We start from the raw sequence: 27618 nt of genomic DNA, 5'->3' as shown, positions 1-27618 counted from the left end.
GCTGTCAGCCTTCATCAATCTGCTCTACATCATCATCATCACAGGCAGATGCAGCGGGCTGACGCTTCCCCTACTGATGTCTCAGCACAGGTTTATTTATACACACTGGCCATATTGACTCAGGGCTTATTTTTGCCTTAGTGGCTTTTCATGCTGAGCAGAGAGAGGCAGCGCTCGTCCAGGGGTCCTGTATCAATGCACTTCAGACCGCTGAAATCAATAGGCCCATCTCCACCAATAGCAAGGATTCCAGGGCACACAACATTGGTGTCGGTGCCAACCAAACAACTTCTTTGTTGGAAACCTGAATGTTGCTGATAATATATATAATATTATCAGCAGCAAAAAAAAAATAATAATAAATAAATAAATATATATATATATATATATATATTTATTTATTATTATTTTTTTTTTGCTGCTGATAATATTATATATATTATCAGCAACATTCAGGTTTCCAACAAAGAAGTTGTTTGGTTGGCACCGACACCAATGTTGTGTGCCCTGGAATCCTTGCTATTGGTGGAGATGGGCCTATTGATTTCAGCGGTCTGAAGTGCATTGATACAGGACCCCTGGACGAGCGCTGCCTCTCTCTGCTCAGCATGAAAAGCCACTAAGGCAAAAATAAGCCCTGAGTCAATATGGCCAGTGTGTATAAATAAACCTGTGCTGAGACATCAGTAGGGGAAGCGTCAGCCCGCTACATTATTCATACATTTTATTTATTTGATATATATGTATTTTTCTGATGAACCTACTAATAAATAAAAATAAAATATACAGTTAAATATTTAAAATAAAATTTTATATACATGATATATACGTGTGTATGTGTGTATATGTACAGTGAAACCAAAAATTATTCAGACACTAGATATAATTTTTTATATATTTTTACTAGTGGGTGCAGGACACTATAGTTCATTTATGTAAGTGAGGATAGCAAAATAAAGTAAATTGTGACATGTTATACCCAAGAATTCTTCATACAGTGGACTACCAGTAAAATGTATCAAAATTTGGGAACAAAAATTATTCAGACACTATGATCTGACCATGTTTTGCTTAAGTGTTATCTGACATAATTAAGATTAATTTTTTCTGACACAGTTTAACTCTGAGATCTTGTCATATTTTATTACCTTTTTTTTTTTAAACTATTGTGAATAAACTGTATTAATGAATGAAATGTTCAAGGTGTCTGAATACATTTTGGTTTGACTATATATACAGTATTGTCTTTATTATATAGATATATACTTGGATCGCTCTCCCTAAAACTGACAAATTATTAAAAGGTATCAGTCGGTATTGATTAATTTATTTTTCCATTTATGTTCATTATTTTCTTTTCCCTACATTGTTTTTCTCTGAGCAGTTTTTCATTTGCTCATTAATGTAAAACAATGCGTCTTACCGATAAATAATGTACGGCGATAAAAAGGGAATATAAACTCAGTCATGGTCTGAATGAAAGATTGCAACCGCATCAGAAAAGCATTGCTACTTACATTCACAGCTGATTAGATTACAGCACAACCATCAGTGTGTATTCTGTCTTAGTGAAACGCTGAGGGTATCTCATTAATTCCTACTGAACAGTTTAGCAAGTACAGTGCTGCATTTCAATAACCTGCTCTAAATCAATGTCTGTAGGAATAGTGTTGAAAGAGAGCAAGATCTCATGCTTTATGCTTGATAAGTGGACCAGATTGATATAGCGTGTGTACAGGGTGTGAGAGTGGTTCCGCATATATTTAATGTCACAGGATGTTTGTAATGGGTTTATGCGAATGTGTTATGCTTCTTCTGGGAAGCACCTTTCAGATAAGCTCCATCTTTTATCTTTGAGTTGCTTTTGTCAAGCATGTCATTCTGCTGCAGCAGGATAATTGTTACTTTAAGGTGTTTTTCCAGTATATTGAAGTCTCTGTTGTTACATTTTTAATGCTGTCTTTGTTTTGTGCAGTTCTGAAATGAGGCAGATTTAAAGGGGACCTTTTGCCTCTTTTCACAAGATGAGTAATATAAGTCTCTGGTGTCCACAGAATGCGTCTGTGAAGTTTCAGCTCGAAATACCCCACAGATAATTTATTATAGCTTAAATTTGCCCCTATTTGGGTGTGAGCAAAAACATTACCATTTTGTGTGTGTCCCTTTAAATTCAAATGAGCTGCTGCTCTCTGCCCCCGGAGCTTAACAGACTGGAGAAAAACTGGAGAATCTCACGCACCCAAAATGTCAAAAATTGTCAGTAACGGTGTTCAGCCTTATATTGTTCAAACCGGAGTCGACACTGATGGAGAGACTCAGGAAGAAGTTACAACTTTTAGAATGAAACTGGATGTTTTCTAAATGGTTAGTGGATAAATTGATGTAGTTGTTGTGGAGTTAAGTTGATTCAACTAATTGACTAGCATGTACCATCATGTTAATATTTTGCGCAAATCCAGTGTTGAACTGACCCTCTCTGCTAAAAGGGCAGATCATCACCAGTCATTAGCCGGGCTTCCCCCTACTCTTACGTAAGATGGAATTTTCAAAACTGGGAACCGCTCCTTTGGAAAGGAGTGGGTGGATTTTTACTGTTATAGGCTGGTTGTTTACACACACTGTGGACACATATCTGTGTTCAACTTCAAACACCTTATAAACTTTAATGTTACCTACACTAGGAGAAAAAAATATGCTTCAATCATCTGTCCGGATCTGAAAAAATAGACAAAATCTTCGGAAATCATAAATCAAAATTTAAACTGTTTTCATTTGCGCATATTCAAACTTGAAACCAATGATTTATGGTATCCGTGATATCCAGCCTGAGTTGCATCTTCACCTGGCAAATCTGAATATATGTGAATGACATTGAAGATGGGAAAAAAAGACTTTCAAATAAAGACTTAAATTATAGTCTGTTCCTCACATTATCCCTTTATATATCTTCAGAGGAAAGCAAAAGCTTTAAGAAACATCCCACTCAGTTCCTCAGCAGTGAATTAGCATATGAACAAGCACTTATCCTCCAGAGAGGTTCGTGTTTATAACGCCATGAATATGAACAGGATGTGGAATGACACTGAGATTCTTAGGAAGGCACTGGTTGGTGAAAACGTTATCTGACAGTAATGTCTGTGCACTTCCCAATGTATTTTCTTGAGTTTTTATGTACTTTGCAATGAAGTAGTTGTCAAGCTTTCTACCAAATGCTGCTCTTGTGTTCCTCAGTCCATCGTGTGTCAGCTGTCCATACTTTGGTAACGTAATGCCCCATAGATCATCAGGTAGCAAAAGAGGTCACGCAACCACAAAGAGGACGCTTGAATCATACTCTGACAAATGGTAAACACTGTGGTTTCGTAAACTTCATGAGCAAAGACCGCAAGTACATATCAAGTACATTATTTGGGACAAGGACCTCATTGTTACTGCTTGTCACTAAATATTTTCATTTTATGAAATCAAAATTGCCATTTTGTGGCTTTTACTCCATGTATGTTAGCTTTGAGGTGATCTACACTACCATTCAAAAGTTTGGGCTGTAAGATTTTTTAAATGTTTTTGAAAGAAGTCTGTTATGCTCACCAAAGCTGCATTTATTACAGTAAAACTGTAATATTGTGAAGTGTTATTACAATTGTAAATAATGTTTCTGTTTTGATGTATTTTAAAATGTAATTTACTCCTGTTCATTTTTTTTCAGCATCGTTACTCCAGTCATCAGTGTCACATGATCCTTTAGAAATCATTCTAATATGCTGATTTGTTGCTTTGTTCTTCTTATTATTGATTTGTTCTTCTTATTATTAATGTTGTAAACATGTTGTGCTGCTTCATAATTTTGTAGAAAGTGTTTTTTTTTTTTTTTTTTTTTTTTTTTATGATTCTTTGAAGAAGTTAAAATAAAGAATAGCATCTACTTTAAAACTTTTGTAAAATTATAAATGTCTTTACTGTCACTTTTGACAAATTTAATGCATCCTTGCTGAATAAAAGTATTAATTTCTTTCAAAAAATAAAAATCTTACGAACTCCAATCTTCTTTGTGGTAGTATATATGCTAGTGTACTTGTTAACATTGATAAATTAGCATTTAGCAGATAAATAAAATTTCTCTCCTGCAACCAAAAATATGGTTGACTCATCTTGAACTTGTGGGGGTAAACAAATCTGTTGGCATCCAAACTAAATAAATATTTTGGCCTAGAATGAGAAAGTCCCTCCCCTTTAATAATACCTGCTAACAACATATAACAATTTCAAGTATCTAATCATAGTTCAGCATTTTATGTCCTCAGCTTGCCTGAAATATATCAACAAGTTATATACAATGGTGTTTCCCTGATAGTGAATTTTTCTCTTTTTTTTTTTTTTTTCACAGCATACTGGTGTTGGCAAGTGACGTTGTTCTGTTTGATTCTTTTCTTTTGCTCGTTGTATAGTAATAAATTGCCCAGAATTTGACATTTTAAGAGCTGAAATTATAGTTATTCATATAATGTCATCATAATTACAGGTCTGACCATGACTTTATTCCAATTGTCAGATAAATAACAGAGTGGGACACTGGCAGGCAGTTGATTATAGTTGTGTAAGCCAGCAGGAGCAGAGGAACGGGGGGTTGATAGCTGAAAGAAAAAGTATAAAGCCCAGCCCCAGAGGTTAGTGCATTAATTGTGGCCAATTTTAAAATCAGCATCAGGTCATTGACTCCGCTGCTGAATATTACCTGACATTTTCTGTGTGTGTTCGTTGGGAAATTTAATGTTGAGTGGCGTGTGATTTATTACAGCATGTAAAGCGAGTATGGTTTTATTAATATTATGTTTTAATTGCTGACATATCCCCCTGTGCCCTGCTGTGAAGTCTGAGAACATATATTTGAACAGTTGTTTCAGAATTGCAATGAATCAATGTAAATTTATGACTGTTAAGAGGATTTTTGTTGTTGTTGCTGTTTTATAGAATTGACTAATATTGGCTTGGCTTAGAGGTTCACACATGCAAGAATATATTGAATTGTGATGCTGATACCCAGCTTGCATATTTTCCCAACTATTAATCATAATGAACCCATATCTCCGGTGAGCTCTTACAACAGGTTTTGTTGTATGCTAGCATTGTGAGAAGTGTTTGGGAGGATTTGCGGAGGTCACATTAACTGGCAATTTTCTGTTATTTACTTCTGAATTATGGATTCTGCCATCCATAATTTTGACAAATTACACTCTGGGTGATTTATTTTAACTTGTAACTCTAAATCCCACCCCTGTCCAGTTGGTGACGAGTGTGCACCAGTGTGGCGGAGTGGAGGTTTAGCCTCTAGAACAAAACTAAAACTGTCCGAAGGAAAGATTAAAATCAGTCTCCCTTGATGCGTTTGATTATGCACAGGCGAGCACCCAGTTTAAGTCAATGTTATAATACTAACTTTCTAATTACATAATTATGTTTCTACAATTTGTTTTTTTTTTAATATAAACATTTAAATGGTGGATGTCATAAAAACTTGACGGATTTATTAAAAAATACATTAAATATTGAAAAAACTTAAAATTGTAATGAATATGTAATATGGTGCATATATTTAGCAAAATGCTCCTTTCTGAGGTAAATGTAAACGTGACATATTTAAAAGCTGTTTTATTGATGTCCTTCCGTAGTTGAAAAGCTGATTGAGTGATTACACAAGATATAATTTTGGTAAGTTGTACTGTATCTTTTAACATACCTTCTGATGTTCATTCATGTTTATTTCGTGCTGTAACTAGTAGTAAAGTGGAAGAGATCATCCATTCACGTGCTGGTTCGCTTGATGACACATTAACGAGTGCCGAAACAAAATTTATTGTTTGAATTTCGTAAAATAATGGACAGAATTTGAAATCTGAGACTGTTTTATGTAAAAAGTTATTAGATAGGAGGCATGCTACAATGTTCTGTTTATTCATCAGCTGAAAAAGCATAGAGTAAAAGATTGATTCTTGGGATTTAAGAATCGATATCTGTTCATAGAAATGAGAATCGATTAAAGGGAGGGTCTAATGCTATTTCATGCATTCTGACTTATTTACACTCTTAAAGAGTTGCATTCTCATGCTAAACAAAGTTTCAAAACATGAGTTGGATGTATGATGGAGTATTTCTGTGCCAAATACACTCCTTCTGGATTCTGAAAGTTTTTTTCCGAGTATGGCCCTTATCACGTAATAAGTGCGGAATTCCTTGTATGGGCACTTCTCCCTGAAAAGCGTGCACACACATCACCCAGAGCGAGAGCAAGAGCACACCCATCAATGTGCTTCGTTCAGGTTACGGAAGCTGAGAGTTTTCAACAATGTCACCAAAGAAGTTTGTTTTTGGTTGTGAGCGAAAGAAGCACTACTATACTCAAGATTCACATGAGATTGGTGGAAACGGTGTGTGTTATGTTTAAAATTGAGTAATGAATAGGAACAGTTCAACTCCTTGCAATTCCCAAACAATTTAAATTACATTTTACATGTGTGCATTTGGCAGATGCTTCTATCCAAATCGACTTACAATTGCATTCAAGGTACACATTTTGTCAGTCCTTGTTTTCCCTGGGAATATAACCCATGACTTTAGTGTTTCTAGAGCCATACTCTATATATATACAGGAAATTACCATAATTATCTTTTAAAATTCACACTCTATGGTACATAAACCATTAACATTTATATTTTCAGAGGCGTCGTTGGACAGGAGACGAACCGTGGTGCAGACATGCCAAACTGTGGGAGGCGAACAGTACTAATATGCAAACTATTTCACTACTAGTGGTTTCTTTGTGTGTACAGAGGCAGGAGTTTCTCAGGTAGACTTTTGATATAATTTAATATAAGACCTCAGTGCAGAATTGTGACTCCATTCTCCAGTGCTTCGCCTGCGCTCACCATCTTTCTGGGTTATCTGAAGTGATGGATGGAGATTGATAAATGGTATATGTTTGCGCTTAGGTTAAATTAATTAGTTTCTCAGGGCTATCTTCTGTGTAATCTGCTACACCCGGAGCTCTTCATAGACAAGCTGATAGATTGGTGAGCCAGCAGGCTTCGATTCCCCAGTCTCAGCGGTAGCTTAATATTATAAAGGGTTGCTTCTTTCAAGACTATGTAAGAATCTGAACGGAAGCTTGTTTTGTTAAATGGTAGGAGTTTGCTCTGAAGCGTTAAAGGATAACAAGTCCTTGCTTGGTCATTAAAGCAGTCTCTGCAGAGAAATGTGTGCTACAGGAAGTGGGCGAACTGCAAACACATTTGAGGTGATTATAGTGTGTGTGCGCCTCGAGGGAGTGCTGGATTACACAATACCCGAGCCCAGAGCCAATCGCGGTGGCAGAGCTGCCTTGCATAGGGTCGCTGGATTATTGAGGTCGCCCCTGTTTTTGAGCAGGATTACTGCCTGAATTTCACTGCTTACATACTTTCCAGGTTATATAACATCGACGTTGGGTATTTGTAGTAATTGCATCATAAATGTGGTTATGGAGCGCAGACGTTCCTCCTCATACCTGCTTCAGGTTTACCTGAAACCCCTACACAAAACTTTTGAGACGATCTGTTGAAGAGGGAAATTTCCATAATGAATTTGAGAAAGGCTGAAACAATTGACAATTTAAAACAAATTAAACCAGTTTAAAGGATCAGTTCACATTAAAATGAAAATTACCCAAGATTTATTCGCCCTCAAGACATCTTAGGTGTATATGACTTTCTTCTTTTTGATGAACACAATCGGAGTTATATTAATAAATATCCTGCCGCATCCAGGCTTTATTATGGCAGTGAACAGGACCAACGAGTTCGAAACTCAAGAAAGTGCATCCATCCATCATAAATGTACTCCACACGGCTCCGGGGGTTAATAAAGACCTTCTGAGGTGAAGCGATGTGTTGCTGTAAGGAAAATGTCCATATTTAACAATTTATAAAGTAAAATATCTATCTTACGCCAGACCGCCTTTCTTATTCAACTTACAAAAAACAAACTTTTTTTCTTAAGTTGAATACAGAGGACGTAGGACGTAGCATACGTATTTTCAACTGCAAGAGGCGATACACTTTCTTCCTAAGTTGAATACTAAAGGCGGTCTGGCGGAAGCTAGATATTTTACTTGTTAAATATGGATATTTTTCTTACACAAATGCATCACTTCACTTCAGGAAAGCCTTTATTAACCCCCCGGAGCAGTGTGGATTACATTTATTAATGATGGAAGCACTTTCTTGAGCTTCAAACTCATTGGTCCCGTTCACTGCCATTATAAAGCTCAGATGCATCAGGATATTTATTAAAATAACTGCTTGTGTTCATCGGAAAGAGGAAAGTCATATACACCTAGGATGGCTTGAGGGTGAGTAAAGCTTGGGGTAATTTTCATTTTAAAGTGAACTAATCCTTTAAGTGTAGTGAACAGTATTTTTTTTTTTTTTTTAAACACAGCCTCTAAGGGGACATGGGGAAATTATGGAAAAAAAATTATGAAATTGGATGAAAAATTATATTTCGATGCTTTTGTTTTCTCTCTCAGAAGTATTGCGTTTCCCAGAGAAACTTTGTGTTCACTTCCAGAAGAACTGAAATAAAGGTTTTCCTCCCACAAGTTTTTCGATCGAGTGCAGTTTCTCTGAGAACTCAAGAACGCAAAAGTTTTTTGGAGGAATATTTTCCTCCATTTTTTTTTACCTAAACCATTTCCCTTTGCACCCATACCAGAGTTTTAAACTTTTTTCCAATTAAATGTATTTATTTTCACTCTGTCATTGTTTTAGTATGATAATTTTCTAGTTTGGAATCATGAAACGGTATTTTAGTTTAATTAAGGTTTTTCCCAATTACACTGGTTTATTTCAGTTACTAAAAATGTTTTCATTTAGTGTAGGTTTTCATTGCAGCACAGGTATATTGAAGAATTCAGTGTAGTACTGTTCAGAATGTGGTTTACCATCCTCAGTAACAACTGAACTTAACCATATTTAGCACTCTAAATTTGAACTGACATATATTCTGCTGCACTGTGAACATAGCCTATATCATTTTACTCTGTGTAATTTCTGTGTTGTTCTGATGCTTCTATCTTGCCACCTCCTGTATGAATCTCTTATATTTTCTGGAAACCATGTGGAGGTGATTGTGTTTCCGAGAAGCATGTGTCAGCCTTGGCCTCAACAAACACGACTGTCCACTTGATTGCCAAGAATTCATTAGAGCCTAAAGGACTCGTTCGGCTATTAACGATGGCTTTTTTCAATCATTTGCCACTGTTATGTTCCTGTTAAGAGTTTGCTAAATCTGTTACAAGTGGCTCTTCAGCGTCAACATAATTGCTTCAAATCTTCACAGTCCAGCAACAAGAGGGCAGGCAGACACTTTACCATAGATGTTAATACATAGAGCCATATTAGCAGCAGCTGCTCATTACTGCGATATGTCTGTGCATTCAGCATATTGAAGAAGTCATGATCAGCCTGTAAACACGAAATGAATTGACAGATGCGGCAGCAGCAGTCTTTCCCAAGATTTTCACGAGATTTGGTTTGTCATCCATGTCAGACAATTTTGCATATTGCAGATAGCAACATGTATTAGTATTTTTGAGTTTTACAAGTGAGAATAAGGCTGTGTTCAGGGGTAAGTTCTTAAAAGGTTAGTTCACCCAAAAATGAAAATTGCACACAAAGAAAAAAAACCTTATTCTTATCGCTTCATAACATTAAGGTTGAACCACTGTACTCACATGAACTATTTTAAATATGTCTTTATATGCCCTTATAAGGCCCACCAATCTCTATCTCATCATTGGAGAGTTTGTTTCAATAATTCATTTGAATGATTCACTGATTATTTTAACTAAATAATGCACTACTGTTCAAAAGTTTTGGGTTGGTACAATTTTTAAAAAAATGTTTTTTAAAAGAAATATTGAATTCTCACTAAGGCTGCATTTGTTTGATCAAAAATACAGAAAAACAAATAAATAATTTATTTATTTAATTTTTTAAAAAAGTAATTTGTGCACCTAAAAAAGTTTTATGGAAACCGTAATAGCTTTTCAGGATTTTTGGATGAATAGAAAGTTCAAAACAACAGCATTTAATTTAAAATAGAAATATTTTGTAGAGTTATAAATGTCTTTAGTGTCACTTTTGATCAATTTAATGCATCCTTGATAAATAATAACTTTGAAAAGGCACCTTCATTCTGTGCATAAGAAATGCTTCTATTTGGGGTTGGATGAACTTAAAACCAGGGTTTTTTAGACAGTTTGTCAACTAGTGGTTCAGGCAACCCACCGACTAATCGATTATGAAATGAAGTAATTTTCCACATCCTTATGGTGAGGTTCCACACTTCCTTTCATATGAATTTAGTTGCTCTGCGGTAACGCTGAGAACCGCTGACAGGACCGGGGCAAAGCGTTACGCTGGCATGAAGCTCACCTCGCTTTTACTAAACACCCTACTGAAGGCCTGTCAGATTGATGTTCAGAGGCGTTAAAAAGATTTTTCTATTTCTCCCTCATTTTTTCCCCTCGTAAGCTACGGTTATATGATTCACTTTGACGTGATCTAAAGCCTCTCTAAATGTCATGTGTTGATTTTATGGCGATAAGCGATGGCCAAAAACAACCCCGCATGTCGTTGTGTAGTTAAATGATCTATGTAGCAGGTTTCTTTTGCTTAATCTGCCATTTATTGCTCTCTGTTGTATTCGATGCATTTTTTTCACCCTCGCTGCAGTGCGAGAGTCCTGGATAATTTATCAGGCTCAAAGAATTAAGTAAGCTACATGGCGGCAATGAATTGTTCTTTTACTCTTCACGCCGTCCGTTCCTATTATCTTTCCACTTTGCTGTAATCCCGCCTATTCTTGGACCTCCACTTTATGCTGAGTTGGGTTTGACAGCCGTCTTCTCTCGCTCTAAAGCACGAGTGGATATCCAGTGTGTAGGCTGGTGACTTGCTGGCAGAGACGAGCATTTCATCACATGCTAATTGAGCAATAGATGCCGAGGATAAGTGCCTGCTTACGGCAGCGTCTGCTACATTCACCTGTCTCCTCCATTAGAGGCAGGTCTCTCCAGCAGAGGATCGCTCTGAGTGGGCCTTTATTTTTTTCCTTTATTGCCCTTATTTTCCTCCATTAGCCATGTTTGTGTGGTTGTTCCTTTATCTCAATCTGACCTCTGAATCTCCTTCTCCATGACCTGTGTTGCAGATATTTGGCTTGTTCTTTAGGCACCTCACAATTTGATCTGATTTCAGGTCATTTCAAAACAATCCCTGATGCATTTTCAGTCTATAGATTCTGTCATACTAACGTCAATACAAATATTATAAGAGGATTTAAAGCCACCATGGATTCAAAAATTGACCTTTTTTGTATTTATGGAATATTTCAGTAAGTGATTCTCCCATGCACATTTATTTTTAATTCATGAGCCCTTGTAATCTATAATCAAAGTAACCTTACCCTCCCTCTTGCAATAACATCTCTTCTCTGATGTGTTTTCTGGCACGATGGCAGGGACAGCATGTCTATGACATGAGATCACAGCAATAGCAAACCACGACCGTCCAATCAATTCCCCATGGACAAAATCAAGTCCCGCCCTACTTTCTTTTTTTTTTTTCTGGTTCAGGAAACCGTTTCACTTGGATATACGTCACAATAGGGAAGAAAATACTTAAGCAACTTGTATTTCATGCTGATTTTAATAACCTGTTGTTTTTATTTAATTGAATTAACCTGCTCTTTTAGGTCATTAATATTGTTCAATGCCACTGGAGACTGATCTTAAATTTTCTTGTTTTCTCTGTCAACTTGTAAGTGCTACATTGGGTCTCATTCATGAAACACGAGCAGAACGAATTTTTGTGTAAATCGTGTGTAAAGTGGTTCTGGCGTAAATTTTCAGATTCATTAAAATGTTCGTATTTTCCAAATGTTAGTTGGTACGAAAGAAATCTACACCTGCTCCCAGCCACGCGTAAATAGTGCGTTTAACATCTGAACGTTTTGCTCATTAATAAGGCTGCATTTTAATTCACCTTAATAAGGTACATATTTACACAGCATTTTGAAAAAATATTATATACAGTAATTACATACGTTTTTTATTTTTACTTTTATTGTAAGAGCCAGTAATAGCATCTGCAAACGGAGCACTTTAATCAAATAATGGATAGATTTCAATATGGTTGGGCAAACTAATGGCCCCTTATTTGCTATGGAAATTGTTTCCTATAAAATGTTCAAAATCCTTCGTTTGGTGTCATAATATGATGCCCATATATAGTTGTCAGTCGGATTTAATGGGCGGGATTTACGACTGATTGGAATTCATTTACACACACACACATTTCACTATCACTTCTGACGTTTACGAAGTATTTGTGAATCAGGAGAAGAGTTTTCGGGAAAGTCTCTTTGCGCGCAAATCACTCGCATATTTACTCGTATATTTACGAATGTTTCATGAATGAGACCCATTCTGTCCTGCGATTGTGATCCATGTGTAAATATATTCATGCCACCTCCGTGCTACATTAAAAAGTGTTTTGTGGCGCCATACATGTAATACAAAAGTCTGTTATCTTTATTAACATGTAATCATTTATTATTATCCTTTTGGATGTTGGTAGACTTTGTCTTCTGTTAATCAGCCAGTACTGTATTCTCAAAATGGCCAAATATTGGCTGACATTTTAGTCTTTGTGTAAGATACTAAATCACCATGGCCTGTGTTTGTTTGTTTGTGTTTTTCAGTGCGGGACCCAAAGGAGATAATATCTATGAGTGGAGATCTACCATCTTGGGGCCTCCAGGTTCAGTCTATGAGGGGGGAGTGTTCTTTCTGGATATCACCTTCTCGTCCGATTACCCCTTCAAGCCACCAAAGGTACAGTATGGAAACATCTCTTCCCTTTTTATTCACTATTTTTAGGTTTTAAAGGTGCAGTAAGCGATTTCTGAGAATCATTGTAGAACTTGATATTTGAAGTCAACCCAAACAAACATTGCCCCGCCCCCAAATTGCACGAACATGCAATGCAAGAGTGGATGTTGCTTTATCATAGCAAAAGTGAAGCAAAATAAAGCTAAGATGATGAATGACAAGGAAGAACAAAAAATGAACATGCAGTACACGAGTATATACAAACAAAAGTTGTTAGTCGCCAGCAGAACACGCTCAAAACCAATGTTACTCATGTATGGAGCAGAAACAACACAACCTTGTCATCTGTTTTCAAGCCTGCCCACTCAGGGTCTCTCCAGCGGTGGAAAGTTTTTCGAATATTAACATGTGTCCTAAAGCTCTTGCCTGATCATAACCCTTCTTTTTCCAGTAATATTCATCTGACCTTTACTCTTTTATAATGTCTCTCAGCCATCTCTCTTTCAACAGTCTTTCTATAAAAATCTCATTCTCTCTCACTCAGTCTCTCCCCTACCTCATCATGAGTGGACACGCCCCCTACTGCTGATTGGCTACAAGTGTGTTGTGGTGCTCGGTCCAATCCACTTTCAGCAACATTTCTCAGAATTCGCTTACTGCACCTTTAAAATGGGTGCTTCTCAATCCTGCCCTAATAGATCTACCTTCATGTAAAAGTTTCTTACATCTCAAATCAACGTTTTTGAGCTCACTTGAAAATTACAGGCAAGTGTATCAGGGCAGAGGTTTGGAATTAAACTCAGGCTCTGTTTCGAAAGCTATGCTGTGTAGTGCCTTCTAAGGGAGAATCCTGACTGAAATGGAACTTCTTAAAGGGTTAGTTCACCCAGAAATAAAAATTGTTATTAATTACTCAGCCTCACGTCATTCCACAACTGTAAAACCTTCATTCATCTTCGGAACACAAATTAAGATATTTTTGATAAAATCTGGTGGCTCAGTGAGGCCTGTATTGGCAGCAAGATAATTAACAATTTCAGATGTCCAGAAAGCTACTATATTTAAAACAGTTCATGTGACTACAGTGGTTCAACCTTAATGTTATGAATTGACGAGAATACTTGCGCCAAAAAAACTAAATAACGACTTTATTCAACAATTTCTAGTGATGGGCGATTTCGAATCAGTGGTTTGAAGCGTGTATCAAACTGCCAAAAATCACATGAACCTTTAAAATTTCAAAACACTTATGATATAACGAAGCCTCATTTATTGAAATCACATGACTTCCACGCTCCGAATTACTGATTTGAAACAAAAGATTCATAACGCTTCGAAGCTTCATGAAGTAGTGTTTTGAAATCGCCCATCACTAGATATTGTTGAATGAAGTCGTTATTTAGTTTTTTTTGGCGCACAAAGTATTCTCGACGCTTTATAACATTAAGGTTGAACCACTGTAGTCACATGAACTGTTTTAAATATGTCTTTTGTAGCTTTCTGGGCGTTGAAAGTGTTAATTATCTTGCTGGCAATGGAGGCCTCACTGAACCATCAGATTTGATCAAAAAATATCTTAATTTGTGTTCTGAAGATGAACAAAGGTCTTACAGGTGTAGATCGACATGAGGGTGAGTAAATAATGACAGAATTTTCATTTTTGGGTGAACTAACCCTTTAAGTGAATGATACATGAAATACTTGCCAAAAGAAGGCATTTTAGAAGACATGGTTTTGAACCTGCATAGGCAGCTCATTAGGCTTCACAACAGGCTCTCAGTCTAAATGCAATATCAAATGGATTGGAATGTATTTGGAAGCACTTCAGAGTGAATACTTCAAACTTGTTCTTGAATATAGGACAGAGCTTAAAACGGCTGTATCAGCCATTTGATACCGTTCTTGTGATTATAAATTCATAAATCGAAGTCTCATGACATTTCTAACATATATGAATGTAAATTATCAGTTCAGCATTATATAATCTAACAATGTTAGATATTTTGCTCAATTATTATTGGTGTTCAGTTATTAATAATGGTTCTTATTATCAATGTTGAAAACTGTTTTTCCTGTTTGATATTTTGAAATGGAAAGCTCAGTGAACAGCATTTATTTGAAATGGAAATATTTTTTAACATTTTAAATGTCTTTGCTGTCACTTTTGATTGATATAATGTGCCCTTGCTGAATAAAAGTATTGATTTCTTTTTTTACCCCAAACTTTTGACCAGTAGTGTAATTTGTAATGGAAAAAGCTATTCTACGCCATGCTAATGGTAAAATACAAAATAGAAGCATTTTCTCAAGTAGACACTTGAAGTTGAACTCATCTTTGTATGTGTGCTTTGCTATTATTAGCCTATAGTCAGTCACAAAAGAGCAGTGGCCTTTAATTAAGATTTATTAGGTCTACCAAGGACATTCTGTAATGGATCATTCAGAACAGGTATTGACCTCCTGTTAAAATAACTCAAGGATAATGTGATGCTGAACGATTGTGTTTGTGATTGCTGTTTTGTGTGTTGGATGGCTGTACATACTCCTTCCGAGCACCGGCTATTTCCAGCGTAAAGCAACTAGCGAGATGCCGACAGGCCGCAATGTGGTTTAGGGAAGCTGATTTACTCCTGCTCGGGCTATAAAGGTGAAAGTGTCAACCACGCCATCTCGGATTAATTAGCATCCGAATTTCTTTCCTCAGCATGTTTGGGAATTTGCACCGCTCTGAGTGGCTCTTTGCCTCAGTCTGGCCCTCATCTAGACTGTCAGCGGCATCTGTAAACAACAAGTTTATATAAAGCTCATGGGCTGGTGGGGGCTCTTTGTTCAGATCAAGCCACTGCAAAGCTCTAATCCACTAATTATAAACAGGATTCATCCTCTGCGGTGGATGCCGGGCAGAGCCGGCGGCCCACACCCCCTCATCCTTTTGTCACCAGATGAAACGCAGAGCAACTTGGGGGCCGATCTCGCCTACATTCGTTTAGGGTCGGCGCTCTGTGAAGTCGCTGCCCACTCTCACTCGCTGAACAGTGTGGCTTGGTTTGTGGTCCACTAATCTGTGCTTTTGTGAATGAGTCTCTCTGTGTTTGGAAGCAGGGTGGAAAAGACAGGGAGACAGGCGTTTCTTCCTAAAAGTCTATCTAGAAATAGAAATAAGAGTATCGATTAAGTCGAGCTGTAAAAGGCTCTAATGCATTGGCTTGTTTACGGAGCAGTTTGGTTGGGTCATTATGTGCCTTTTAAAAAGAGAGATTTCTCTTTTAGTTTGTGTCTTGTCTCTTCTTTTTTTATTTCTGTCTGTCTGTAAGAATCTCTAAAAAGAATCTTTAAAACCCCACCTGACTGTCCTACACAGATAGCTGTGTTGCTAAGCTAATTATGCTATTACTGTACCTAATAAGCATAAAAGGGTAATAATTCAATAAAGATCTGATCATGGCCTTGATCAACTTTCAATTGGATTCAACCTTCAGCAAGTTCACTAGCAGTCATATATCTTTGAACTTAGAAAAAGAAGTTAGCTGTTTTTTTAAATGACATTTGAATGATGACTGATCAGATAAAAAATTGTGTGTGTGTATATATATATATATATATATATATATATATATATATATATATATATATATATATATATATATATATATATATATATATATATATATATATATAAAGTCAAATTTATTCAGACATCTTGAACATTTCATTCATTAATACAGTTTATTCACTAAAGTAAAAAAAAAAGTAATAAAATATGACAAGATCTCTTTTACTTTATTTTGCTATCTTCGCTTATATAAATGAACATTATTTATATAGATTATAGATATATTATTAGATATTATACAGTGGGTACGGAAAGTATTCAGACCCCCTTAATTTTTTCACTCTGTTATATTGCAGCAATTTGCTAAAATCATTTAAGTTAATTTTTTTCCCTCATTAATGTACACACAGCACCCCATATTGACAGAAAAACACAGAATTGTTGTTGTTGTTTGCAGATTTATTAAAAAAGAAAAACTGAAATATCACATGGTCCTAAGTATTCAGACCCTTTGCTGTGGCACTCATATATTTAACTCAGGTGCTGTCCATTTTTTCTGATCATCCTTGAGATGGTTCTACACCTTCATTTGAGTTCAGCTGTGTTTGATTATGTTGATTGGACTTGATTAAGAAAGCCACACACCTGTCTATATAAGACCTTACAGCTCACAGTGCATGTCAGACCAAATGAGAATCATGAGGTCAAAAGAACTGCCTGCAGAGCTCAGAGACAGAATTGTGGCAAGGCATAGATCTGGCCAAGGTTACAAAAAAATTTCTGCTGCATTTAAGGTTCCTAAGAGCACAGTGGCCTCCATAATCCTTAAATGGAAGATGTTTGGGACAACCAGAACCCTTCCTAGAGCTGGCCGTCCGGCCAAAATGAGCTATCGGGGAAAAGAGCCTTGGTGAGAGAGGTAAAGAAGAACCCAAAGATCACTGTGGCTGTGCTCCAGAGATGCAGTCGGGAGATGGGAGAAAGTTGTAGAAAGTCAACCATCACTGCAGCCCTCCACCAGTCGGGGCTTTATGGCAGAGTGGCCCGACGGAAGCCTCTCCTCAGTGAAAGACACATGAAAGCCCGCATGGAGTTTGCCAAGATGGTGAGAAATAAGATTCTCTGGTCTGATGAGACCAAGATAGAACTTTTTGGCCTTAATTCTAAGTGGTATGTGTGGAGAAAACCAGGCACTGCTCATCACCTGTCCAATACAGTCCCAACAGTGAAGCATGGTGGTGGCAGCATCATGCTGTGGGGGTGTTTTTCAGCTGCAGGGACAGAACAACTGGTTGCAATCGAGGGAAAGATGAATGCGGCCAAGTACAGGGATATCCTGGACGAAAACCTTCTCCAGAGTGCTCAGGACCTGAGACTGTGCCGAAGGTTTACCTTCCAACAAGACAATGACCCTAAGCACACAGCTAAAATAATGAAGGAGTGGCTTCACAACAACTCCGTGACTGTTCTTGAATGGCCCAGCCAGAGCCCTGACTTAAACCCAATTGAGCATCTCTGGAGAGACCTAAAAATGGCTGTCCACCAACGTTTACCATCCAACCTGACAGAACTGGAGAGGATCTGCAAGGAGGAATGGCAGATGATCCCCAAATCCAGGTGTGAAAAACTTGTTGCATCTTTCCCAAAAAGACTCATGGCTGTATTAGATCAAAAGGGTGCTTCTACTAAATACTGAGCAAAGGGTCTGAATACTTAGGACCATGTGATATTTCAGTTTTTCTTTTTTAATAAATCTGCAAAAATGTCAACAATTCTGGGTTTTTTTTTTCTGTCAATATGTGGTGCTGTGTTTACATTAATGAGGAAAAAAAATTAACTTAAATTATTTTAGCAAATGGCTGCAATATAACAGAGTGAAAAATTTAAGGGGGTCTGAATACTTTTTTCATACCCACTGTATGTGTATAAATTATGGTAATTATTATTGTATTGGGATAGTTATTCTTTTTATAAAAAGTGCAATATCAAATAAATATAAAATATTTGTTGTTTTAATATTTTATATTAATATAATTTTATTATTTTATCATATTAGATATTTCTTTGAAAAATGTTTTTTGTTTTTGTTTTTTTTTTATTTTACAGTCCTCTTCCCCATGTACTTATTACAATAATTACAATAACTGGGTACTAACCCTGAACCTACACCTAAATCTAACCTTAACCCCTGTAGTTACCTGATATTAGCCAGTATTTTTTAGGTAAATACACTAGTACATGTAAAAGTGCAACCATTTATTTTTATATAAATAGGTGTGTGCAAGTATATTTACATTCAATGTTTCTGTTAACTTGCCAACCATCTTTGATTAATATTTCTGCTTAAATTTGACTCTGGAATGCTTCACAAAAGGGATGACCAAAACAGTAAATATTATTTGTTATTTCAAGCTATGTTAGTGTGTGGGATTTTTTTTTTTTATTGTCTGTTTATGATATTAGTTTAGGATTAAAAATATCCTATCTGAATGTTTTTCAGGTATTTCTTTGTATTATTTGCCTAAATGTGACTAAAAAAAGCCATCTTAAAGGCAGCTGCCCTCCTCCAGGAACAGTCTTAGCATTGGAAGGTTTTTCTCTTCATAGGGGAGTGTCATGAACTCTCTCTTGTTTTGTTTCCCAGTGTTGTCCGTGAGGCCTCACACTGGCTGCCTGTGTCATGCTGGCTGCGTTTTCGACCGAGTTGGACTCAGAGACCACCATGTTCATACAATACCCACATTGTGCCAGGCAGGCATGGTTATTTTAGTCGGTCGGTTTATGCTGCATCATGTGACGGACGTCTTAGTAGCTGCTGCAGGGGGCAGAGTGAAACGCAGTCAACAAGAAGTGCTCTTTATGTGCTAAGGGAGCAGACTAATGCATGACCTGGACTACCTCTTGACCCTTATCCGGCAGACTCAGGCCCTCCCACAATACTACAGTCAGTTGTGTACTGCTGGTCCTGTAAGCCAAGTCGTCAATACTCCAGATAAGGGCTGCTTACATACAGTTGGGAAGCTGGGTCGGGTTAAGCTTGCTTGGCTCTCTTGTCTCTCTGGATCAATAGCTTTCAGGATTCAGCCCTGGTTTCTGAGCGCACTGTTAATGAGAGTGAAAGCTGTGATCCAGCTCTCAAAAGCCCCCTCTATAACGAAAGCCCTGATAAAACGCATCCAGAGTATTAAAGTGTGGTTCTGGACTGGTGAGCTAACATCATCCCTTTTTAGATAGAATTGTTTTGTGATCGTTTTGGTTTCCTCTTGTGCAGGTCACGTTCCGTACAAGGATCTATCACTGCAACATCAACAGTCAGGGTGTGATCTGCCTGGACATCCTGAAGGATAACTGGAGCCCAGCTCTGACCATCTCGAAGGTCCTGCTTTCCATCTGTTCTCTGCTGACAGACTGCAATCCAGGTGAGTACAGCAACTCAAGGCTGAGAAGAAAAATGTTCCAAGTCTTAAGCCTAGAAAAAAATGAGAGCACAATTGGTTAATAGTAGAGTTGTTTGGGCTGTAACATCAGAAATGAAAATTCATCATGTACTCTGCTTCAAACCTGTATGACTTTACTTTCTTCTGTGGAGCACAAAAGAAGATATTTTAAAAAAATGTCTCAGTGAATGGAAATAAATGGGGTCTGGTGTTGTTTGGCTCCAAATGACTTTCAAAACATTTTGTGCTCAACAGAAGAATAAAACAGGTTTCGAATGACATGAGGGTGAGGGAATGATGATAGAATTGTCATTTTTGGGTAGGCCCTTCTATGCAGAATAAGACTACCTACCTATGAACATTGCATTCTTTGTCACAGCCAACTTACAGTATTAAAGACATTGACATTGTAAGCAATTAGCAAATTGGAAAATTTCCAAAAAACGCAGTTACCGAATCAATCGTCATTCCCATTATCAGCGAATCCATGTTCTTGCAGAGAATTGCGATGTTCACTCTCTTATTTCGTACCTCACTTAATGCATGATTGCTTTACTCAGATTCACTAGAAGGCCTCACCATGACATATCTGCAAGACTACACCCACCAGATAAAATAAAAATCAAGTGACTAGAAAATTAATCTGACCATGTGAAATTTTTCCTATTCACTTACGCTTTTGAAAGGTTTATTTATTTATTTGACTGAAGGCCCTGGGTGTCCAAGACCCCTTCCTGCAGAGTTTAGCTCCTTTCTGCTCCAACAGACCTACCTGGATGTATCTAGTAATCCTAAAGACCTTGATTAGTCGGTTCAGGTGTGTTAAATTATGGTTAGGTTAAACTAGAGATATGAGGATCCGTGGCTTTGGTTGAACTCTGTAGGAAGATGGGCCTCCAGGAGCAGGATTGGATAGCCCTGCCTTAGGGCCTTCAGTCAAGCCCTGAAGCGCAGACTTAAAGGATTAGTTCACTTCTGAATGAAAATTTTCCTGATAATTTACTCACCTCCATGTCATCCAAGATGTTCATGTCTTGCTTTCTTCAGTTGAAAAGAAATTAAGGTTTTTGAGGAAAACATTCCAGGATTTTTTTCCATATAGTGGACTTCAGTGGGGTTCACCGGATTGAAGGTCCAAATTGCAGTTTCAAAGGGCTCTACACGATCCCAGATGAGTGGTTAAAAAGTATATAAATTCTCCACTATATATAAATATAAATATATGCTCCACTATATGGAGAAAAATCATGTAATATTTTCCTCAAAAACCTTAATTTCTCTTCAACTGAAGAAAGAAAGACATGAACATCTTGGATGACATGAGGAAATTATCAGGAAATTTTCATTCAGAAGTGAAATAATCCTTTAAGGAGGATTTGAAAAATAGATTCTGATATATTCCGCAAAATATAATTTTTTTACACTGACAATGCCTCAAACGGGCAGAAGACTGATCGAAAATACAGCAGTGGCCAAAAGTTATGTCAAATATTAATAACTAATTTTGTTATAGTCAATGTATTTTTTTTTTCCTGTGAGCTTTTTCATAGTAAAATAAAACCTGTAGCTGTATTTTGCCTCCTTTTGCCAAATATTTTTTTCAGATAAAAACCTTAACCAAGTTTAGTGGGTTTTTTTTTTCCTTTATATTTAAAATATTCAAAAAATATAAAATATTTTCCTCATATTTTAATAATTTAATCAAACGTTTAAAAAAGTCTCCTCTCGACTTCACTTTTGGTCACTACTGTAGATGTGCAAATAAAGATAAATGAAAATTAATATTTATTTAATTTGATACCCATTATGCCAGCAGAGAGTTTACTGTTGACTAACCCTAAAATCAAATGAAAAATTAGTGTTTGAATGGCAAAGAATCATTACATTACTTGAAATAAAGCTGAAATAAAATATAAAATATTAGATAAAAATACTTAAATTAGACTTTTTGCCTTGTCAAAATGTTGTTTTGGCAACTAACTGAAGGAAAAAAGTTTACTAAAGTAATTTTATTACAACTGAAATAAAGCTAAAAAAAAAAAAAGCTAAAAATAAAAGCATTTAATAAAATTACTAAAACTTAAACTAAAATTAAAAAGGAAATGAAAATATAAATAAAGGCTAATTCAAAATATTAATAAATACTATAATAGTATATAAATAATACTAAAATAAAACTGCCTACATTTTCTTAAGTGAATTACTTGAATCTAGAAAAGATTGATAACGTTTATTAATGAATGATGTTGAAGCTGATGACTAAACTTCAGGCTTGATGTTGCATGTGTCTAGTCATGTTCATTTAAGGTCTTCATTGTTGTGTTGCTTGAAGTAAGGGAAAACCGACCTTTCGGAACAGGCTTACAGTTTCGAATCCTCTGTAAAGCCGTCACCATGTTTGTCTCAAACATCTCTGACATTGTTGTGTCAGCTGAGTCAGCACATGACAGATGTGTCTGTTGAATCCCACACAGCTCTTTCATTTACACTCGAAGATGGCTCACTTCCCACTGCTCTCTCTCTCTCTCTCTCTCTCTGTGTCCTTCCCAGCGCCTGTCTGCGTCTTTCAGAATACTGTGTTCTCGCTGACTCCTGGGTATAAGAATGTCTCACTTTTTTTTTCCCTTTCCGTTCTTCTTTCTTTTTTCCCCTCTCGTCTCTCAGCGGATCCTCTGGTGGGAAGCATAGCTACTCAGTACCTGACCAACAGAGCAGAGCATGACAGGATAGCTCGACAGTGGACCAAGAGATACGCCACATAGACGGTGGGCCGCTGACACCTAGACCCCCGCTCAACCCCCCCTCCCCACCCCCTTCTTTCCAGCTTCCCTTTGTCCACCCCTCCTTCCCACACTCTTCTCCACCGCCGCCCCAGTTTCCATCACCCGCAGGAGTGTAAAGATCCAGGAGAGGCAACTTTACAACGTGCAACAAATCTTTATAGCCTTTACAATACGGACTTCTGTGTAAATGTCATACTGATTCTACCCCGTGTTTTTACCCGATACGGACTGGGAGCGCAGACAGGACCCGCCAAGGTGTAAAGGCTGCCGGAGTAGAATTTTGTAGCTGTAGATTTAGTTCTGTTTAAAAGCCTACTTGCAAGTCTTGCTTCTTTGGGATATAAAAAAAATGTATTTTGTGATGTAATAAGGAAAATGTTCCTAAAGTCAACCAAATATTATGGTGCATTTTAGCCTAATTCATTATCTGTATGAAGTCAAAGAAATGACAAAAAAGAAAAAAAAAAAGAAAAACATGCTGTAGATTATTAGAAATGATGTCATTTATATGAGACCCACGCTCATTTCCAGTTCTGTGGTACATGCTGTTGTGAATCTGTTATACCTTTGTCAGTTTGTAATGAAGCGATCTCATTGAACGTTTTGTAGCTCAGCTGAAATGAGCAACCACTGTAAGATCCCCTCAAACACAATAAAAAAACAGTCCCCGGGTGAAGTGTTTGTGTGCTGTTTTCTACACCGCTATTAAGATCCCATTTGCTCAAAAGTGGTGGACTCGTGCGTTAAAAACACTTCCATTCAAAAGTTTGAAATGAATACTATCAAAAGTGATGGTAAAGACACTGATAGTTCCAAAAATGCATCACTGTTTCTACAAAAATAGCACTGATAATAATAAAAGTTTCTTGAGCAGCAAATCATCATATTAGAATGATTTCTGAAGGATCATGTGACACTGAAGACTGGAGTAATGATGCTGAAAATTCAGCTTTGTCATCACAGGAATAAATTACATATGACAGTATATTAAAATAGAAAACGGTTATTTTAAATTGTAATGAGATAATATTCATAATGATTCATAAAATTACTGTTTTTACTGTATTTTATTGCTTTCAAAAATATTACCGACAGCAGACTTTAGAACAGCCACATTTGTAAACATGCCATAATTACTTTATTACTTTATTTTAAATTCTTTATAAGGGCTTTATTTGGCTTTTACCCTTTTTCCTAACATTTATGAATGCATTTGAACCCCTTTTAAACCATAGCTACCTGCACATATGCCCAATTTTTTTTTTTTTTCAAAGGTTACATAAAATAATATAACAAAGGACTGAGCAGGAATTTTCCTCAAACTTGTTAAATACGAGGCATTTTCTGTTGTGTTCAGTGACATTTTGGTTCATTTTCACCCTGTTTTTTTCACTGACAACTAATGACATTTTTTTAAATCAATAGGGCTTTTCACACTGTGCTTAAGCCTGGGTTATTGTTGTTCTAAACACCGCCTTTATCCCAGATAAAGGAGCATTTCACACTTGTAATTTAGGTTCTACCTTAATATTATAAAGTGACGAGAATACTTTTTGTGCACCAAAAAAAGCAAAATAACGACTTTTTAACAATATCTAGTGATGACTGATTTCAAAACACTGCTTCGGAGCTTTACGAATCGAATCAGTGGCTCGGAGTGTCAAAGTCACGTGATTTCAGCAGTTTATCCATTTGACAGGAGATCCAAATCATTAATTCGAAACAAAAGACTAGTAAAGCTCAGAAGCAGTGTTTTGAAATCACCCCTCACGAGATATTTTTGAAAAGTCGTTATTTTGTTTTTTTTTTTGGTGCACAAAAAGTATTCTTGTCGCTTTGCTCTCAACAGAGGCCTCACTGAGCCATCGGATTTCATCAAAAATATCTTAATTTGTGTTCCGAAGATGAACGAAGGTCTTACGGGTGTAGAACTACTTGAGGGTGAGGAATAAATTACATTATTTGGGTGAACTAACCCTTTAACCCGCATTGCGATGCCAAACTTATACAGTGTGAAAAACAATGTGTTTTTAGAATGTTACAACTAGATGCTTAGCAACTGACAACCAATCGCGTGCCTTATATTCAAACGCTTTGGGCAGACACGGAAACACAGCGCAATGTAGCCTATATAAGCAGTCTTTCTGTGTATGATAGGAAACACATCAAATGACGACGGAAAAAGCAACAATTGGAGTGAAGAAAGGACTGTTTCATTCATACCTTTTTATATTTCAAAAAGTTCACTCAGAAAAACTTTACATTACAGTCAGCAATGTTGTAATATGAGGACGCGCACTGCTTCGAGGTTTTATGTAAACGGGTCACGTGCTGCGTTTGTCCAGTCAGTAACACTGACATCGCAAATATTCAAATAAGGCCTTTAACCCTGTGTTTAGGAAGGTGAAATGTGAAACGGCAGTTTATGGATACCCAGGGTTAACTGTTAACCCCGGGTATATTATGAGCAATGTGAAACGTGAGATAACCCAGGATTCTGTTTACCTGGGGTTTAGAATAACTATTTCAAGTGTGAAAACCCTATTGATTACATAAAAATCTTGTTTTCTGTATCGTATGAGGAAAAAATGTTATTCCACACTTTCTTTATATCTTTTAATCTTTATAATCATCACTATTAAAAGCAAAAAACAGTTGTTTATACACAGTTTTAAAATGGCATGCCCATACAAATCACTGAATTATAAATTATATTAAAGAAAAGCGCAAGTTAATTAACTGTAAATAAGTTGATTGTTCTGCAGGAACATGCACATTTATTTTTCTTAACTTTATAATTTGTTATAAATATTTGGCTATGGCCCTGGAAATATACCTGATGGTCTCTCAAATCTGGTAATGGTTTTATGGAATGTAAAAAATCACGGCACTGGCAAAATATCTACTGTAACAATGAAATGCTTGTACACAGTTTGCTTGCAAATCATTTCATCAGAACATATTGTTCTTTTTAAATGGCCAACAATGGAGAAACCAGCTTACATAATGATGTAGCCAAAACCAGAACTCTTTAGTTTCCTCTAATGTATGGCTGACACAAGCAGCTGTCCATCAAAAACTATCGTTTTGAGAATACTTCCTCTTCATTTAGGGTCATATTAGTTCACAGCTGACTCGTGGACTTGCTCACTCCACAAAGCACGTGGGTATGACATTCATTAGCACTGTTATGTCATTTTTGGCATCCATGAAGGGGTCACTTGGTCTCTTGTGTACATCTCACATTCATATTGGCTCTGCCTTCTGGATGTTTCTACAGTCAGAGTGAGATGAGATTTTTTTAGGGTCACTCCCAAAAGAACATCGGTCTCGACTCGCATTCTCTTTCGCTGTGAGTGAACTGAGATTCATTCTGACCTGTGTTGATAGTGTCAGATTTACACCCAGGGGGGCAGGGGAATGCAAACTGCTGCCTGACCCAACTTGAATGTTTGCAGCCCCCTGGTGGCACCTTTCTTAATCACACTTAGCTGGGATAGAGATCGACCCAGTGTCTTGTAGGGACTGATTATTTTATTGGTTGTCAATTATTAGTTGCTCATCCGTTTTCTGATATGTGGTGATTTTGTGAGTCCCAATGGAATCTCTAAGGCTGTGTTGAAGTACTAGCTTGCTTACCTGAATACATAGTATACTGCCTATTATGCATTATATGCAACAATAAATGCACATGGCCTCATGCTGCATGAGTGCAGTCCAGTTATTTTATATATATATTTCAAATTAGTGCTGTCAAATAATTAATCGTCACATCCAAAATATGTGTGTATTGTGTATATTTATTATGTGTATATATAAATACACACACATGCATGTATATATTTAACAAAAATATTGAAAATTTTATATAAATTATATATAAATATATATGTATGTGTGTGTATTTATATATACATAATAAATATACACAATACACTCATATATTATGTAAACAAACTTTTATTTCGGATGTGATTAATCATTTGACAGCGCTTATATATTATCAAATTTATATATATATATATATAATCAAAATAATGAAAAATACTAAAATTATTACAATTAAAATAATATATAATTTGAATTTATAATTACAATAGTCTTTTTAATGACAATATAATTATAGACTTATATAATGAAAAAATATAATTTATTAAATAATTTCCATCTATATGAAATAAATGCTATTCTTTGGAACTTCATATCAAAGAATCATGTAAAAAAAAAAAAAAAAAAAAATAATAAAAATATATATATATATATATATATATATATATATATATATATATATATATATATATATATATATATATATATATATATATATATAATATATATCAGGTTTCCCACCAAAATATCATACAACACACACTAAATATGAAGAAATAAAAGAATATGTATACATTTATTTTATTATTATTATTTATTTGCATTTTGTTTCCTTTTTATTATTTGATTTACTTTATATACATTTTACTTATATTTGCATTTTTTTTTTATAATTTATTTATTTGTTTTTAGTAGATGAGTTGGATTGGATTTGGATTTGGATTTGACTAGAGAAAAACAGCCAAAACATGTCCAGCGGTGAATTCCTTCAATACTGTTTCTATTTGTGTTATTTTGATGACTTCACTGTTTTTCTAAAATATGGAAAATAGTAATTAATTGTTAATGAAGGACCTGTTGGAAACTGAGAACTGGGTCTTTATCACATGGCCACACGAGGGAGACAAACCATGACATCTATCTCTCTCGCTGACAGTGTTCTGTTTATATATATGTATATATTCATTCCTTAAATGACCTGTGGCAGGTAGAATGTGAAATAGTGTCCATGGCTGATGAGAGGGGTGGAATACTGATTAAGCACCCACACACGCCTACTTAAAAACCAGCGGCGCGCCGTAAACTGCCTC

At 36.2% G+C, this 27618-nt stretch overlaps 1 protein-coding gene across 1 annotated transcript in view; it reads left to right on the top strand.

The window, feature by feature from the left end:
• Positions 1-23365, top strand: part of ube2e3 (ubiquitin-conjugating enzyme E2E 3 (UBC4/5 homolog, yeast)) — a 52272-nt gene extending 28907 nt beyond the window's left edge. The window contains exons 4-6 of the mRNA XM_067408599.1: positions 12797-12929; positions 19751-19898; positions 22581-23365. Coding sequence (XP_067264700.1) covers positions 12797-12929; positions 19751-19898; positions 22581-22678 — 379 coding nt within the window. The 3' untranslated portion in view covers positions 22679-23365. The remainder of the gene's footprint in view (positions 1-12796; positions 12930-19750; positions 19899-22580) is intronic.
• The last annotated feature ends 4253 nt before the right edge of the window (positions 23366-27618 follow it).

Source organism: Chanodichthys erythropterus, chromosome 14 (genome assembly GCF_024489055.1).
Source record: "Chanodichthys erythropterus isolate Z2021 chromosome 14, ASM2448905v1, whole genome shotgun sequence".
Classification (NCBI taxonomy): Eukaryota; Metazoa; Chordata; class Actinopteri; order Cypriniformes; family Xenocyprididae; genus Chanodichthys; species Chanodichthys erythropterus.
The sequence above is the reverse complement of the archived record's forward strand: the minus strand, read 5'-3'. Positions and strand labels throughout refer to the sequence as shown.